At 51.1% G+C, this 18,168-nt stretch overlaps 1 protein-coding gene across 1 annotated transcript in view; it reads right to left on the bottom strand.

Annotated features, from left to right (window-relative positions):
• ACAN (aggrecan) overlaps window positions 1-14,642 on the bottom strand; it is a 35,145-nt gene extending 20,503 nt beyond the window's left edge. Inside the window, 10 exon segments of the mRNA XM_065871766.1 lie at window positions 172-387; window positions 2,163-2,456; window positions 3,764-3,891; window positions 4,390-4,564; window positions 6,438-6,842; window positions 7,865-8,158; window positions 9,872-9,999; window positions 11,314-11,488; window positions 12,437-12,820; window positions 14,573-14,642. Of these exon segments, the coding sequence (XP_065727838.1) occupies window positions 172-387; window positions 2,163-2,456; window positions 3,764-3,891; window positions 4,390-4,564; window positions 6,438-6,842; window positions 7,865-8,158; window positions 9,872-9,999; window positions 11,314-11,488; window positions 12,437-12,820; window positions 14,573-14,642 (2,269 nt within the window).
• Between the last annotated feature and the right edge of the window lie 3,526 nt (window positions 14,643-18,168).

Genomic DNA, 18,168 nt, shown 5'->3' with positions numbered 1-18,168 from the left:
CTGAGGTGGCCAAAGTTGCCCACAGCGGCACGCTTAGCTAGTGTAAGGGCTGGGGAAACAGAGCACAAGTCCCAGGGGGAGACCACCCTGCCCTCCCCCCACCGGGGCACACCCTAGGCTGCCAGGCGTGTGACGCATTGGGACGTGGCCCGGAGCCTGAGCCACACAGACCTGGCAGTGGGGAAGTGCCCGCTGGCGTGTAGGCGGGCTCCCATTCCGTCTGGTTTTCTGGCTCAGTGGTGAAGTCTGGGATTGCAGTTGTCTCCTCCCCAACAGGGACAGCAGCCACGCTGGGCCCCACTTCAGTAGTGATCCAGTCTTCCACCTCAGGGCGCTCTGTGGGTGTGCTACCCTCCTCTTCTCCTGGAGAGGGCGCCGCTGGGATGCCTAAAGGGCATGTGGGTGGTGAGGGTTCCTTCTTACCAGTGACCCAATCCAGGCTGGCCCTTCTTGAGGGGAACTAGGGGATCCTGAGGTGGGCCAGGCCAGTGCACAAACCTTACTGGTCCTTGGCCTCCCACCACCCAACCCAGTCCAGTAGGATGGCTCTTGTCCTCAATTAATAAGAGCCGTTTGCATCAGCTATATCGATATGCACACACCATTGGCACTTTATTTCAGAGTGGTCTGGGGCACCTCTTCTGCAGAATCTATTATACCTGCCAGGCGTTGTTTAAAGGTGTTATGCATATAAAATCATTTTATCCCACAATGGCCATGTGAAACAGATACTGTTATCTCATTTACAGATAGGGAAACTAAGGCACAGAGGTAAGTGACTTCTCCAGTGTCAGTGGCTTCTAAGTGATAGATCTAGTCTTTGGACCCAAGTATCTGGTGCCAGACTCTCTGCTCTCAAGTACTGCAATGATGCTGCTTTTCTTGGGGACAGAAATTATATTCCAAGTGTGTCTGGATCAAAATCAGGAGAGTGCTATTTAAAATGCATGAAGCCATCCTGGCACTGATGGCTGAAGGCAGGATTCATTGACTGGGGGTAATTGTTCTGGTTTAGTGGGCTCGATTGGGAAGGAAGCCAAACTTCTTGGCAGTTATATAAGAGGCTGAGTTTACAGAGGGTTGGGCATGGATGGTGGAGATGCATGGGAGGAATTTACTGGGAGGCTAACTGGCTTGGCTTCTAATTCCCAGAGCATGGAGAAGGGTACTGGGACAAGAGCCTCATCAAATCCTCTGGGAGGGGATTGGCTTAGGCTGGCAGAGTGGGACTGAACTTTCTTTGAATTAGGTTTTAAAAGGGGACCTGAAAGTCTGGGAAACTTTGGGGTTCTCAGGGTTTTTTAAAATTAACTTTATTTTGAAATAATTACAGATTCATGGGCAGTTATAAATATACTGAGTTTTGATGTATAATATGTAAAATATGGCACAAGCCATTACCACAATCTACATTCTAGGCAGTGCATCTAGACCCACGGACCTTGTGAGAACTCATCCATTCAGAACCCAGCAAGGCCTTGGCCATGCCCACTGAGTTGTTTGATGACATCACTCTCAGAACTCTGGTAACATGGCATCGAGTACCCAGCATGGGTAAATTTAAAATGTGAATTTTTGGTGCTTGGTGAAGAATAATAATTTGACTAAACTCATCACAGAAATATTTAGAAGGTGAAAATTTGACAAAGGTGTACAAATTAAAACAGTATATGAATATATATGTGTGTGTGTTATTTACTTATAATAATAAAGGTAACATTTATCGAGCACTTACTATGTCCTAGGCACTATGCCAAGCATTCTGTGTGCACTACCCTTGTTAGTCCTTCCAGCAACTCTTTGAGGTAAAAACTATTGTATCACTATTTTATAGATGAAGCAGAGGAACAGAGAGGTTAAGTGACTTGCACAAGGTCACACAGCTACTAAGCAGCAGAGCCATGATTAAAATTCAGGTCTGCCTGATCTTAGAGCCCAAGTTCTTACTCACTTATCTCTATGTGTCTCTGGGAGCATTTTAGAAGGATGTGCTTGCCTTGGGGTCAAAGTCTAAGGTCATGCTATCTCCAGAGCTGCCCCTGCCCAGAAAAACTGACTTTTTCCTCTTTGCTGTGATGGATGGACGGAGGTCAGGGGGGATGAGCCGGGGGAGTCACCACCCCAGACAGAAGGGGTGCCAGAGGAGAGGTGAAGGCACATACCTCGGAAGCAGAAGGCGTGGTGCCGGGACAGCGGGTCCAGGAGGCCTGTCTGGTTGGGGTAGAGATAGACTGTTCTCACACCTGGCTTGTCCCCGCCGCAGGCAGGCCTTGGGGTGACGATGGGGTAGCGGAGGCTGCCGTCAGATAGCCAGCCAGCGTAGCACTTGTCCAGGCCGTGGCTCCAGGCAGCATAGAGCTGGCCCGTGGTGGCCAGTGTGGCGTTTTGGGTTTCACAGAACTCCTGTGCTTCCTGGAAGGTGAACTGCTCCGGGCGTGTGGCGAAGAACACCTCCCCTGGGGGCAGAGGCAGATGGCAGGTGTGACCCTCCACCCTCACGGCCAGAGCAGCCTCTGCTCACCCAGGGGCAGGGCAGCTGAAGTAAGATGAGTTGGTTTCTCACCATGGGAAGAACCTTCCCACCTTTCTGGATTCTCCAGTCACACTTAGACACCCTCTCCTCTGGCTAAGAGAAGAACTCCCTTGGGCACCCCGTGCTCCCCCTAACCACAGCACTTAGTCACTGAGCACTGAATGCTATGGACCTGCCAACCCACCCGCCCCACTGTCATCCCCACCCTGTGAGCTCATCGAGGGCAGGAGGTGGGGCCTGTAGCCCCTGTTGGGGGTTGGGGTCCCAATACCCAGAACAATACCCAGGTCTCTGTCTGATTTTGGGGAAGGAAGTTCACATTTACTGAAAACCTGCTTATACCAGGCACTTTTCATACACGTCTTATTTAATACTCAAAAAAGTCTGACATAAGCATAAATCAGCCATATTTTATAGATGGGGAAACTGAGGCCTAGGAGGTTAAGTAACTTGTCCAGTTCCCAAAACAAGTGAGTGGCAATGTTGAGATCTTTCTTGAATACGAGCATTTCCAAAATTGGGTTCACTGGAACGGTAATTTGGTGATTTTAATTGAAATGAAAAGAAATGAAATAAGACCAAACAAGGGTCTGTGTTTTTTGTTTTTTTGTGGTACACGGGCCTCTCACTGCTGTGGCCCCTCCCGTCGCGGAGCACAGGTTCCGGACGCGCAGGCCCAGCGGCCATGGCTCACGGGCCCAGCCGTTGTGCGGCATGTGGGATCCTCCTGGACCGGGGCACGAACCCGTGTGCCCTGCATTGGCAAGCGGACTCTCAACCACTGTGCCACCAGGGAAGCCCCAAGGGTCTGTGTTTAACTAAGCTTGGGCGATGCTTGGTTAAGCAGAGTTAAAGAGATATTTTTTACTGCAGGACTTGTCAGAGCCTTTGATTTGTTCATAGGCATTGGGATTCTCCATGAGGCAGAAGGTGTATGTAATACGTTTTGGTATAAGTAAATTAATTCATTTATCCTTAGAACTTATTGCTTTTTCAAGAAACCAACGCTCCCCCGCAATGCTGGGGAATCCACATGAACCATCTGGGAGGGAGAGGAGGGGCCTGACCTGAGAGACGGGCTGGGAAGCCCTTCTTTCTTAAACAGGATCCTTCCCCTGCTCCCCGCCCAGGTGGGAATGGGATTAGGTGGATGGTAATTCCCTCTTCTCTGTGTCACCCCATCAGCCCCCTGCCTGTCTAGAGACCAAAATGTGAGAACGTGGTCTGTACCATCGAGTCTGTCCACGTAGCAGTAGACATCGTAGGTTTCTGATGGTGGTCGCACGCCATAGGTCCGGACCCCCGGGCTGCTGTCCTTGTCACCCACACATGGGGTCCGTGGGCTCACAATGGGGTATCTGCAGAGGAGGATGGGAAGGGCGGATGAAGGCCTGTTCTGGGGCCTGGGGATGCAGGGCCTCAGAGTGTGGACGGCAGGTCACTTGGGGACTTGGGCAGGGTGTGTTTTCTGCTGTCCAGTGGGATTCAAACCAGGAAGGAACCTCTCAGGCAGCTCATTCCCTGTGTGGCTGGGGGAAGGGTCTGGGGGCCGCTGGGGGATTCCTGGCTTCAGAAGAAAGCCCACGGCATGGAAGGGCCAAGCTGGGGAAGACTGCGGGGCTTGACAAGGAGCTCTCTCTTTGTCTCTTGAGGTGAAATGACCAAGGAGTTAATGTCACCTAAGGCCCATCCCCACTGTCTCAGAATATGCCTTGATTCTGAGGGAGAAATTAAGGGATTAGCCAGAAACCACTAATTAATGGGCATGCAGTGTGGTGGGTGCCCGCTCTGGCTCCCCAAGCCTGACCTCTCATGGTTGGGTTTGGGTTAGGAGGGAAACCCAGCTAGTCTGTCACCTGACGGTCTGGTCCTGCAGCCAGCCAGCGTCACACTGCTCGTAGCCTGCTTCATAGGCGGCCTGGAGCTGTTTGGGCGAGGCGATGACGGCCCCGGTGCGCAGGCAGGCCTGCTGGGCCTCCTCAAAGGTCAGCGAGTAGCGGGAGGAGCCCGGGCGGTAGTGGAACACAACTCCTGGGTGGGGAGGAGAGGGAGAGAAGGAGAGACAGGTCAGGCTCAAGGCATGGACCAGATGCCACAATGCCAGTGACCATGGTGCCTGGTTCTCAAGGCTCTGCAGGTATGGAGGGAGCCCCGGCTCCTTGAGGAATGACCTCCCTTCATCCCCTCCTTCCTTTCCTACTCCCGATCTGATTCCTAGTCAAGCTAGTCCTCTCTGCTTGTTCAAACCACTCCTGAAAGCCACCCCCTTGAGAGTCTTCTAGGACTCTTCTGCCGTAAGTCTTCCCAACCCTCCTTTCTGGACTCCCCACTCCTAGGCTGCTCATTTTCCCCATTACTCTTGAAAACAAATGCATTTTCTCTTATTGTGGAAAGAATAAACAATCATTACAGAGCATTTGGAAAATATAGAGAAGGATAAGGAAGAAATCAAACAACCACTGCATTTCTTCCACTTGGCCCAGGGTCCAGGGTTCAGGGGATGGGTGGTTCTCCTGAAAGTGGCCACAAGAGTTTGTGTGGGTGCACCGGGTGTATTTCTGGGGAGTGAGCTCATAGCTTTTGCCAGATTCCCAAAGGGTCTGGGCTCCACACAGCTTATCCTGGAGCCCTTACTTACTCTGCCTCCCCCATTGCATTCAGCTGGACACACATTTGCTTTTGACACTCCCCTGGATGACTGGCCAGTTTATGTCACAGCTGTGGATCCCCAATCTGAGTCTGCCCCTGTTCTTGTCCTGTTCTGGGTTAGCTGTTCATGTGTCCATTGGCACCTTCCCATGTGGTGGCCGCGTGGAGACAGTGAGGGTCTCTCCAGCCCTGGGCCAACCCTGGGACTCAGCTACTGTTGGTGTTACTCCAAAACTTCTAAACAATTCTTCCTTCTCAACATACTGTATTAATCTGGGCAATTCAGGCTGAAATCTCACTTGGTGGTATCGTGGGTGTGATGGTGGATGGCAGTGTCCATTTGCCCCTCCTCCAGGAGGGGACACCACCAAGGTCCTTAAGGAGGCCACCCCAGTATGTCCTTCCTGATCATGGACTTGAGTCTGGGGACCAGCTGGGCTTTATGTGATGTGACATTCCAATCATCCAGACACTTATTAAGCACCTGAAACACCATCATCCCAGAACTGGGGTGGCAAACGTTTTCTGGAAAGGGCCAGACAGAACACATTTTAGGCTTCATGGGCTAAATGGTTTCTGCACAACTATTTAATCCTACCATGACAGCCTAAATGGCCACAGACAACATGTTACCAAATGGGTGTGGTTCTTTTTCCAATCAAATTTTATTTGTAGACATTAAAGTTTGAATTTTATATAATTTTCATTATATGTCACAAAATCTTCTTCTTCTTTTGACTTTTCCCCTCAAGTATTTAAAAAGGTTCTTAACTCTTAGTTCATGGGCCATATAAAAACAGAGGATGGGCTGGATTTGGTCCATGGGCCAGTTTGCTGACCCCTGTCCTGGAGGGTCAGTGCTGTGAGAGGCCCAGGGGTCACCCAGTGCAGCCGACCTCAAGCGGTTCTATTCTGTGGAAGTGCCTGATGGGGTTAGGAGGGTCCCTGGGAAAAAGAGCCCCCATTCTCCATCACACTTCACCTCCACCTGTTGATATATACCACCTATGACTTCATTGGAAGGAAATGCTTTGTGGCAAAAGAGCCGTAGACACACAAAAGAGCGATAGACACACAAAAGAGCATGGGTATCACTGGTCTGGCCCATCCCCCTTGTTTCACAAATGAGGAGAGTCAAGTCTGAGAGGAGGGAGGCTTGTCCCACGTCCCAGGTTAAGCTAAAGGTATAGAAGACCCAAAGGCCAAGCTCTTTCCACCTACCCTCGATGTAGCCCCCTGAGGGGCGGGCACTTACCCCCTGGCAGTCGTGGCTGCCCAGGGACCTCAGTTGCACCTGGGGCTGCGGTCACCTGCACGACGAGGTCCTCGCTGGTGAAGGCCGTCGGAGCGCCCAGGCCAGGTGTGGACTCCTCGGTAAAGGCCCAGGGCCGGGTAGCCTCTCCAGTCCTGTTCTCGGCCTCAGAGAAGGCGGTGGCCCCTACTTCGGGGGCAAAAGTGAAGGGCTCCTCGGGCTCCAGGGCAGTAGGGGTGACGTCAAAGACGGGTTTCACCGTGAGGATCACGTTGCCTCGGGCTTCACCCTCGGTGATGTTTCGTGGCAAAGGCAGCTCCACATCAGGCCAGGTCACCGTCTGGATGGTGATGTCCTCCTCACCACCCACCCCGAAGAAATCTTCTGGGATGTCCACAAAGTCTTCACCTGGGGCCGGGGGTTAAAGACAGGCATTAGTGCTCAGCCTGGGGCTGGCCTGGGGGAGCTGAGCAACGGACTGCCTCCTCATCTGCTAAGGAAGGAAAGCACCTACTGTGTGCTTGGTACCTGGCTAGGCCCATTGCAGGAGTCCTCAACGATTTGAGTATTTATTATAGGGGTGCCCACGATTTCCAGACTGTAAGAGAATGCAGTCACCAGAGCACAAGACTGACCAATCAGCTCACTGCTTGCAAAGCCATCTTGTTCCAACATCCCTTCCTGATTAATGCCAGCCAGTTGTCTCCTTACCTATCTTGTGAGTATCTGTTGACCATCTGATGTTATAACTAGCCAACCGGACAATGTAAATCCGCTACAATAAGAAATGGAAAAATCTTCCCAAGGATGCAGGGGCTCATGAAGTTGATGAAGGTGCCATGAGAGAACTGCCTGCCTCAGTCATGAGCAAATGGGGGTCTGGCAGAAACAAGCCATTTAGTAATTAACAAAGAGAGCAACCATGAGGATGCTAGAACTTCAAACAGGGTGGTAGGAATATTGAAAGGTTAAGAGAAGTTTTGGGGGAAATTCTAATTATTTTTGCACAAGTAACCCTCTTCATGTAAGATTAGGCTGTGGAAGTTAAACATGAAATGAGCTATGTTGTTGTGCTAGCACCAGTTTTGTCATAAAATTTACTCAACTCCAAATTATTCATTGTTTTTTTTCCCCTCCAATAATTAGCACTTAATTGTAAGTATAACCTAGACTGTGTAAAATATAAGATAAAAACATTTTTTAAAGTTTTAGTTTAGTTTTAGTTTTAAGGCTGGGTACGCTGCAGCCTTCAGTGCTTCTACCTTAGCTCCCCTAGGAACCCGTGAAAATAGGGGGTGCTAAGACAAGGGGTTCAGGTACCCAGTGGTCCTTTGGAGGGGGTAGAAACCAGCCCCCCATTCTAAGATCTCATCCTCTGGGCCCGAATTTCGGTGGCACGATCCCCTTTCCGGCCTCCAGCCCAAGCCCACCTGTGTAGCAGATGGCGTCGTAGCGGGATGAGGGGTCGGGGTATCCCGTCTGGTTGGCGTGCAGGTAGACAGTCCTCACGCCCAAGAGGTTGCCCCCGCAGTTGGGCCGGGCCTTGGAGATGGGGTAGCGCACGCTGCGGTCGGCCAGCCAGCCGGCACTGCACATGTCCATGCCACTCTGCCAGGCTAGGTAGAGCTGGCCCGTGGTGGCCAGCCGGGCGCCCAGCCGCCGGCACTCATTGGCTGCCTCTTGGAAGGTGAACTTCTCCGGGGATGTTGCATAAAAGACCTCGCCTGCGAAAGACACAGCCAGCAGGGTGAGGCGCTCCCTCCCACGCCTGCCCCATGTCCCCAGGGAGATCCATGTGGTTCCTTGGGGTTTGGCCTCTAACTTCTCAAAGCTCTGGTCCCACATGTCTGTATTTCAGATCCTGCCCTCCACTTCCTATGGGCTTTTGGGTGGGGTGATGTCAGTTTCCTAAAACAGGGACCAATAAAGAAGCTGCCAAAAAGACAAAGAAGTGAGGAAAGTGCAGAGCAAATGTGAGGCCCGGGAGGAAACTCCTGCCGGAAAGCATCTTCGCCCACACTTTTCTATGGAACTTCCTACCACAGGGGCATCTCTCCTATGAGTCAAGCATTGCCCACTGGAACAATCCTTTTTTTAAACTGATCTTTAAAAAAATATTTATTTATTCGGCTGCGTCAGGTCTTAGTTGCGGCACATGGGATCTTTGTTGAGGCATGTGGGATCTAGTTCCCTGACCGGGGATCGAACCCACAGCTCCTGCATTGGAGTGCAGAGTCTTAACCACCGGGCCACCAGGGAAGTCACTGGAGCACTCCTTTTTACAATTCCACATTCTGATGGGAAAAGCAGGCATCAGACTTTGACCCTAATAGCAGTGTTTCCCAAATTGGGGTCTCTAGGCCCTGAAGTGTCCATAAGGGCAATGGTGGGGGCCTGTGGGCTCTTTTTACTGTTTTTGAAAACGTAGCAAGGTTGTGCTGCAGGGAGGGATAGGGTGGTGGGCATCGCTCCCGGGGGTTGTTCTGTCTGTCCCTGCTCAGTGGCAGCTCTGGTTGGCCCTAATCAGTGTCTTTAATTAGCCCAAAGTGGGAACACAAATATTCGTTACTCAATCTACCGGCTTGGGCCCTGGGGTGAGAATGAGGAAAGGGGTCACGGTGGTGAGGAAGCTGGGGACGTTCCCTGCCTCACAGTGGCCATGTTGTCAGCCCTTCTCCTGCCTGGGCGCAGCCGTGATCTCGGGGTAGGGGTGGAGGTGCAGAGTTTGCAATGTCAAAATGGGTGAATCAGTGCTGATGCGGGAAGGGGTGCCATCCACTTGCCTGGGTAACTTGCTCAGCTCTGACCGTGATCAAACTTAACTCCCTTTACAAACCAGAGAAAGACTATAGGTTCCTTCTCACTGCCCCTGGTGCTCTCCAGAACTAGCCCATTGGAGTGGGCTGGATAGGGCTGGGGGCTGGCAGCACAAAAGCTGAGAGAGGGTGGCTGGGAAGCCAGCTCTCCTGGGAATGACATTTCTGATAGGCTCTCCCTGGAGTGGCCTGGGTGGGAGGGGGTCCTTTGTGAGGGTGACAAGGCTGAGCTGGGCTTTAATTGTGCAGTGGAGCTTGGGACAGCGATGGGCTGGTCAAGCAGCAGGGGTCCTGGCTGGGAAGAACAGTCGCAGGTGAGAGACCAGCTATAAATATTCTTGGGCCCAGTGATGGCCCAGTTTGCAGGTACCTGGGTCCACTGAGGCCCTCCCCCAACGTGGAGAGTGAGGGGGCCAGACACTTCCTTCCTTAACCCTTCCCTCCCCCACCCACGCTGGGCATGATGAGGCTGGGGGCCAGGGAGGGGGGCGGGGCAGGGGCGGGGAGGAAGTGGGTGTTGAGCAAAGCCCTGCCCAGGAGGAGGCCCCTGTGATCCTGAGGGTCAGCAGGATGAAAGGACTGGGGAGCCGGCTCTTGGGAGGTGGGGGGCGGTGGCCTCACCCTCCATCTCCTCTGCGAAGCAGTACACGTCATAGGTTTCATTGGTGTCACGGATGCCGTAGGTTCTTACACCGGGAAACTCATCCTTGTCCCCATAGCAGGCTTCCCTTGGAGTGTGGATGGGGTACCTGCCAGGAACCCAAAGTAGGGATGTGACAGTCAGGGGATGGAGGGGGCCAGTGGCCCGTGCCCTTGTATCCTCCTCCCTTGTGGGAGGAAACGGTGACTTACTGATGTGTTTGCTGAGATCTGCCTAGATCTGTGGGCTACTTGTTTCTACAGCTTTTTCCCCAGCTTTATTAAGATATATGTTTTCACTGTTACTGGTGATTAAAGGCGGATCCCTTTACTGAATATTTATTGGTACCAAACATGTTCTATCAGGAGCTTGCAAATCTTTTCTGTAAAAGGGCACATAGTAAATATTTTAGGTCTTACAGGCCATAGGGTCTTCATTGTGACCTTGCCATTGTAGTGTGAATGAAGAAACCACAGACAAAATAACAGGAGTGGCTGTGTTCCCATAAAACTTTGTTTACAGAAACAGGGGGTGGGTTGGATTTGACCCATGAGCCGTAGTTTGCAGACCCTTGCTCTGTATCATTTGAGTCTCACATCAACCAAATGAGGTGCTATTACAACTCTATTTTAAACTGGAAGAAACTGGGGCCCAGAGACGTTAAGCAATTTGTTCCAGGTCACACAGCTTCCAAGTATCAGAGTTGGGATTTGAGCCCAGCTCTTTCTGAGGCTGAGGTGTGGGCTCTTGCACTATGCTAGGCTGTTGTCTTATCTTGCTTTAAAAAAAAATGGCTAATGGGTTTTGTGTTCTAAGATCTTTTGCCTACCCCAAGATTACAAAGGTATTTCCCTTTGTTTTCTTCTTGTGGCTTTGTGGTTCTGGCTTTTGCATTTAGAGCTCTGATCCATCCCCAAAGAATTGTCTCATCTTGCTTTTACAGGCTTGATCACACAACTGCAGTCCCTTGAAGGCAGGGCTCTGACTGTCCTGCTGCACAACCTATTCCTCAGCAGCTGTGCTCAGGGAAAAATGCACCAAGAAGCTTAATTTACGTATGTCTTGCCTTATTAAAGACAAACTGAATGTAAAGTGGTTTACAAAAATGTATAAACAACAAAGTTTTAAAAAGATGTAAGTGAAGAAATCATGGCAAAGGGAAAAATGAGTAGGAAAAATAATCATGTGTAACTTGCATGGAGAAAATGCTCACGGAGCGCAAAGTTGCTAGTGGCCACTCACTCCACCGCAGGACAGAAGACCAAGGATTTGGGACAGGTCATCGGGGCCTGACCTAGAACTGGTCAAGGCATCCCTTCAGCCCCAGCTGAGGTTGGGCTCTGTGTCTGGCTGGCACCAGCTCAGTACTGTTCAACGTTCCAGCCCATCACCCACCCTACTCCTACGGTAGCCTGGGGATCACCTGACAGTCTGATCTGCCAGCCAGCCGGCGTCGCACTGGTGGAAGCCGTCCTCATAGGCAGCCTGCAGCTGCTCGGGCGTGGCGATGATGGCGCTGTTCTGCAGGCAGGCCCGCTGCGCCCTGTCGAAGTCCAGGGTGTAGCGTGTGGAGATGGCTCTGTAATGGAACACGATGCCTGCAAGACACGAGACGGCAAGAGAGCAGGTCAGGCACAGCCTCCCGTCACCCAGGCCCTTGCAGAATTAGGGCAGGAGTCAAGGGGATGTAGAGCCATCTGGTCGGGCCCCTAGCTGATGGGTGGCTCCTGTCTCCACATTTGCATGTGGTCCTTCTGCCTTTCCTGGAACACCTCCGGTAATGGGGAGCTCACTACCTCACAAGGCATCATTTTGGAAACCTGTGATAATTCTGATAATCAGAAAGTTCTTTGACTTGAACTAAAATCTGTCTCCTTATAATTTTTTCTTGCCATTCCAGGTCCCTATATTTGCTTTGCAGAAAGAGACACTTAGAGCTCCATGCACCCTCAGCCCAGGGGCATCCCAGTGGGAATCCTGTTTAAGGCACAGGCAGGAGTGTATCGTCTTTGGGAGAGTCACCCAGCAGAAAAAATCTGGTGCTGACTGAAGTCCTAGAGCCAACCAAGGACAACCATATTCCTTGGTCCATCGAGAGCAAGGGAACCAGGGTGTCCTCATCCCTTTCTTTGGCTTCTGGAACTGGAGATGGGGGAGGGAAAAGACACCTGGGTAGAGAGTCAGGAGACTGCTCTGGCTCACTTCCAGGGAAACTTCATTCAGGCGAGTCACCTAACCTCAGTTTGCTTGTCTGCAAAATGGGGATGATCACAAGGCAACTGAATCACAGGATTGATGGGAAGAATAGACTGTCATTTTCATGCGACTGTGGCCCTGAAGAATTTAATTCATTTAAATTCCAGAGAGAGTGATGTTACCAGCTCTGTGTTACAGGGCAAGCAACTGAAGTTAAGTAACTTGACTGAGGTGCAAACCATCAGGGTGAGGAGCTGGGATTTGAAAGCCAGACAGCCTGGCCCGAGAGAGGATGCCATTCTGGTTCTTCCTGCAGGTGAAGCAGGGCCCCTGTGGGAGGAGGCTCTCACCTTTCACCACGACCTCCACGGTGGCCTTGCTGTCCTCGATGCCGTGCATCACCTCGCAGCGATAGGTCCCAGAGTCATTGGAGCGCAGGTTTTGGATTTCCAGGGTGGCGTCGCTGGGGATGGCCGGGTAGTTGGGCAGCGTGACCCTGTCTCGGTAGGCACTGTTAACCCGCACCTGCCCTTCAGTCGCCACCAGCAGCACCAGCTCCTTCTCCTTGGAAATGTAGCTCCACTTGATTCTTGGGGCAAGGGGGGCGGTGGAGGGGGCGGTGGTCACGGGGTGCATGGGGTCGATGAAGTAGCAAGGGATGGTGAGGGAGCTCCCCAGGAGGACCCGCAGCGGGGACGGTTCAGGGATGCTGACACTCAGCGAGTTGTCAGGGTCTGTGCGGGAGACACGGGGGTGGGAGACAGACCTGTTAGTGCCCAGAGAGGACCACCCAGCCTCCCTGTCAGTGCTTCTGGAAATGACAAAGTCCCACGAGTGTGCTGGTGTCTATCCTGCGCCATATGGAATTCCCTTTCCAGAGCAGCTTTCTCAAGACCTCTGGTCTCTGTGCCTCAAGACAGGAACTATGGAGCCAGAAAGGGCTGCAGAGGAGGGCAGGGGAAGCTTCAGAGGGGAGACCACCTCTCTGTTTCTCAAACTGGCGTACCCAAAGCGATGCCAAGCCATAGGATAAACAGAACCCATCTTCCTGGAATGACAGCTTGACTCAAAAATTGGTAAAAAATTATCTGGGGATAGAAAAAATTAGGGAGGAAAAAATATCCACACAACTTTTTAAGCTAAGATATAAAAATATCCAATACTTAAGGAGTATAGCGAGGCCTGCTATAAGGAGGTCTGCTTCAGGCTCCATCCTGACCTTGCAGAAGGGTGAATCATGCTCTCCTGCTGTTGGGGGATCGGGAGCCTATAGCTGGAGAAGCATCAGAGGGGATCAGACGATTAAGTCTGCAAAGGGTCAGACTGGGGTGGGGCGGGATATGATTAGACCCCACAAAAACACATGGAGAGCATTGATAGGGAAGATGCAGCCTGTCTGCCAAATCCTGTTAGAAGTCAAAGATCTTCCTGGAATTGGAAAGAAGGTGCCTTTGAAAAAATAGCACCTTTCATGGAGATTCATACACTTATTGAATCTTTTTTTCCAGGAGAACCTAGAGGTTGAAAATAAAAATGTTTCAGGTATTTGTGGGTGGCAGATACATAACAAGGCAGGGAAAGGGGAGCCAGAAATGTTTGGGGTGAACTCTAACCTTTTGATGTCCTGGCCGGTCACCACCAGGCCCTTCACAGAAACCTCCCTCTGATACTCAACCCTAGCACGTGACACAGTGTGGTTTTAGTGGCGGTGGTTCTCTGGGGACAGCTGGAAGTGACAGCAGCGCCTGGCTCTACAGTTTTGAAAGCTCTCAACCAACCCTCGTGAACTGGGTGGTCTGTGTGGGCAAACCACCCCAGGTTATAGCCAGGGGTCCCAGAGCAAGAGTACAGATGGAGACCCATGGACCATATGTCTAAATATTTAAAAGCTATAAATCAAGCCAACAGATTGTTAAGTAAAACATGTTCTATCCTCTTATTTGACAGTGATACTTTTCAAAATGAAAAGCCAGATTCAAATTTAGAATTCTTGGATTCCTTAGAGTTTTGCATTGAGATATGTTGGCCAAGCTGGAGGAGGGGAAATCAGGGCCCCTTCTCTTCCCACCACAGCTCTGCACTTTGAGGGGTCTGTGTGTACCCCAGTCCTCACATCCCAGCCCTGTCTACACTCAGACAGCCACCCCTTCACCTCTCAGACTGGAGGCATGGTTCCTCCATGGGAGGATGGACTCAGAGGAACGAACCATGAAGCCCTGGAAGTGACTTGGGTCCAGCTGGACAGGGAATTCTGGGTGTTCTGGGTACCCAGAGGGAGCATAGATCTGAGCGGACACATCTCACTGGCCCTACAGATTCCTCATTCTTTAGGGAGCTTTGGGGCTGGAGGAGGGTAAGAGGGGCCTCTAGAGTGATGGCCCAGAGTAAGCACCAGGACTGGCAGGACTAGGCTCGGTTCCCCCATCCTCAGAGTCCAGTCCTCAGTGCCTGCTAGGGAGATGAGACATGAGTGGGAATGTCCTCACCTGAAACTTCTACTGAGATGGCTGCTGCGATGACTCTCAGAGTCAGAAACACGAAGAGTAAAGTGGTCATAGTTCACCTGGAAGAGAGGAGTTATTCGGAGGTTCAGATACAGTGAGGTTGAGGGTCATGTGTCACATGACAAGTGTGATAAACTCCTGGCCTGTGGATCTGAAATTGCATCTGGATAAAGAGGCTATACTGTATAAGCACAGGGAACTCTGCTCAGTACTCTGTAATGACCTATATGGGAAAAGAATCTAAAAAAAGAGTGGATATATGTATGTGTATAACTGATTCATTTTGCTGTACAGCAGAAATAACGCAACATTGTAAATCAACTATACTCCAATAAAAATGAAAAAAAAAAAGGTAAGGAAGCTGCATGTGACTCGAGAGATATCTTCTCCAAGAGTCCCCTCCTCACAAAACCTTCACGGATTTCTCAGTTTAATTACTGGTGTGAGGCTGGAAACCTCCTCCTACCTTTTCTAGGGAACCTCTCATCTTCTGACCAACAAAGGCTCATCCTAAAGGATCCCTGCAATGGTTGATTTTATGTCAACTTGACTGGGCTCCAATATTTGGTCAAACGTTATTCTGGGTGGGTCTATGAGGGTGTTTGGGGATGAGATTAACATTTTTTTAAAAGATTTTTCTTTTTTTTTGATGTGGACCATTTTTTAGTCTTTACTGAATTTGTTACGATATTGCTTCTGCTTTTTATGTTTTGGTTTTTTGGCTGTGAGGCATGTGGGATCTTAGCTCCCCAACCGGGGATCAAACCCACACCCCCTGCATTGGAGGGTGAAGTCTTAACCACTGGACTGCGAGGGAAGTCCCAAGGATGAGATTAACTTTTAAATTGGCAGACTGAGTAAAGCAGATTGCCCAGCTAATGGGGGTGAGCCTCACCCAATCAGTTGAAGGCCTGAGTCAAACAAAACGGCTGAACCTCCCCCGAATAAGAGATAATTTCTCCTGCCTGATGACCTTCAAACTGCCTTCAGACTCGAACTGAAACATTGGTTCTTCCTGGGTCTCAAGGCTTCAGACTCAGGCTGGAACAACACCCTAGCTCTCCTGGGTCTCTAGCTTGCCAAAAACCTCAGTAATCATGTGAGCCAATTCCTTAGAATAAATCTCTTTCTATATGTATACACACGTCCAAATGGTTCTATTTCTCTGGAGAACCCTGACTAACACAATTCCCCAGGCCCAGAAAAGTGACATGAGTTACCCAACCTCCCTGATGAAATCTGGACCTGCCACCAATTTCAAATTCAGGAATCTTGTGTGTTTTAGGATGGAGGATGCTCCAAGATTTGGGGCACAATTCAGGGGCCTGGTTCAAGTCAGGGGAAGGATGCTCACCCAGAGAGCTCTGTGGGATGGACAGATTAATAATTTAGGAGAGAAATGAGAGCCCAGGATCCCTGGAGCCCTCTTGCTGGCCCAAACAATGACTTCATGTGAATTACAGAAACAAACTTTCCTTATTGCCGTCTGCTGGAAAACTGTCACGCTAAGTATACTAATCTTTGAAGGGCATCCCCTGCATTACTGGGATCCTGACTCCAAGTGGGCAAGTGCAGGTAGACCCCAAGAAAACCCATCTGAAGTTCCAAGAGATCAACCAGAGCGGTGGTTCTCAGCTTTGGCTGCACATTGAGATCACCTGGGCTTCAGCCTGGTCCTTAGACATTTTAAAAGCTCCCCAGAAGGTTCTAACGTGCAGCCAGGATGTGGGCAGTCACACTGCCGACACCTGTGACTTGCACCCCATGACACGTGCCCGAGGATGTTTACTGAGCTGTTCTGTTGGATGGACCTGCATTGGCACCTTCCCTGCCCTCCTCTCAGTCTGTGAGCGTTTAGTCTTGGTTTAATGAGTGTTTGCATGCTCCGCCGGAAGGAGGGAGGAAGCCTGGAACTAAAGACAAGAAGGGAGCTTTCAGAGGCTGAGAGTAATGCCCAACTGAGGCTGCAGCCAGTGTCCCTGACCTCAACTCTGTCAGCGTCTGATGGCCCAGCAGGCGTCGCTATTGGCTCAGTCACCATCAGCTGGGGCCGGATGGATGTGAGGATGAGGGCCTCCCGTGGTCCCCATCTCTGGAATCTGTGTGGGAGGGGCGGGCAGGGCCCAGGACTCTGGGGACCCTCTTGGGTGACCCCAGTCTGTCATTTGAGTGATCTTTCCACTGCTATCCTTCATTCATTCCACATACATTGGGCACCTGAGGGATGAAGGGCTGTCTGTACGGGTGCTGCTGGGGCCACAGAGATGGAGCCATGAGGCACAAAATGAGTGGGAAGTCTGGGAAATCCCAAAGGCTTAAGAAGCAGCCCTTGCTTCTCCTCAGGGATGTTTCTCCTTAGAGGCTGTCTTCAAAAAGAAAAATCTCTGGGGCTCCAGGTTCTGGCTCTCTCAGGTCCAGTGTGATCTGTCATGACCAGGAAATATTCCCCCGGAGGCTAAAACAGTCAGGTGTCTCCTCCACTGTGAGGAGGGGGCTAGACTTGCGGGCCCCCCTCTTCCCAGAGCCTCAGGGAAACCGTGTCCAGACACAAGGCTGCCTGTTCTTCTTCCCTCAGGAAGACCCTTCACGGGGAAGTTCTGTGTATGTTTTCGGAGTTGTGCTTCTTTCCTCACTCTCTGAACAAGCCTGACATTGTCCGGGAGGCAATGGTTCTCTGTGGGGCTTGGGCCCGCTCTGTTTTTCTCCCTGGCCTCGGCCAGGAATGAAGAGGGCAGGGAGTGGGCATGGGGGAGGCGGGGTGTGGGCAGAGAAACTAATTTTATTTCTTCTTCTTTTTTTTTAAGACAAACTTTGGGATAGAAATATCGCAATAAATATGCTCTTGTGTTTGCGTGTGTTTTCTCAGCTGTAAAGAAAATAGGGAGAAATTCCATTCTGTCTGGATTCCAAGTGTCTCCAGGACTCACTGAGCCTTTATGTGATGAGATGGACTTTGCCAGTCCGTCAACAGGGAGGCCTTTCTCCATGGGAGGCAGAGTTAGTTGTGGCGAGGGGATTGGGTAGCTGGGACTGAGGAAGGGGGAAGGGGGCATCTGAAATGGAGGGAAGGAGGAGCCTGGAGAGTGGGAAGTGGATGCTGGGTGAAGGCAGGGGTGTGTGAGTGGAGCTTCTGTGGGAGCCATGTGTGTGAGGTTGGGTTCATCATCAAGGAATCGGCTTTTTTAGGAGAGAATTATTAGGAGGCTTGATGGGAGAAAGTAAGCTTGCTAGTGCTTTGAACCTGAGCTGAGGCTGCGTGTGTGCGTGTGTGTGTGTGTGTATGTGAGAGAGAGAGAGAGAGAGAGAGAGAGAGAGAGAGAGAGAGAGAGAGACCCATAGCTGAACACAGGAAAACCCACCTCCTCTTCAGCTAGACTCTGTCCCACGGTTGCCAGCCCTGCTGGGCCTTTGACCTTTATTCCATCAGATTATGGGATTGAATGGGCAGCTTGCCTGCTTGCCCTGAATTCCTATTCCAGCAACGTGCAGTGGAGACCCCCAGACCTGGGTCCCAGTCCTAACTCGGCCACCTCCTGCTCTAATAACACAGGACCCACCTCCACCGCTGTTTCAGAGAC

The sequence above is a fragment of the Phocoena phocoena genome, chromosome 2 (assembly GCF_963924675.1).
Source record: "Phocoena phocoena chromosome 2, mPhoPho1.1, whole genome shotgun sequence".
NCBI lineage: Eukaryota > Metazoa > Chordata > Mammalia > Artiodactyla > Phocoenidae > Phocoena > Phocoena phocoena.
The sequence above is the reverse complement of the archived record's forward strand: the minus strand, read 5'-3'. Positions and strand labels throughout refer to the sequence as shown.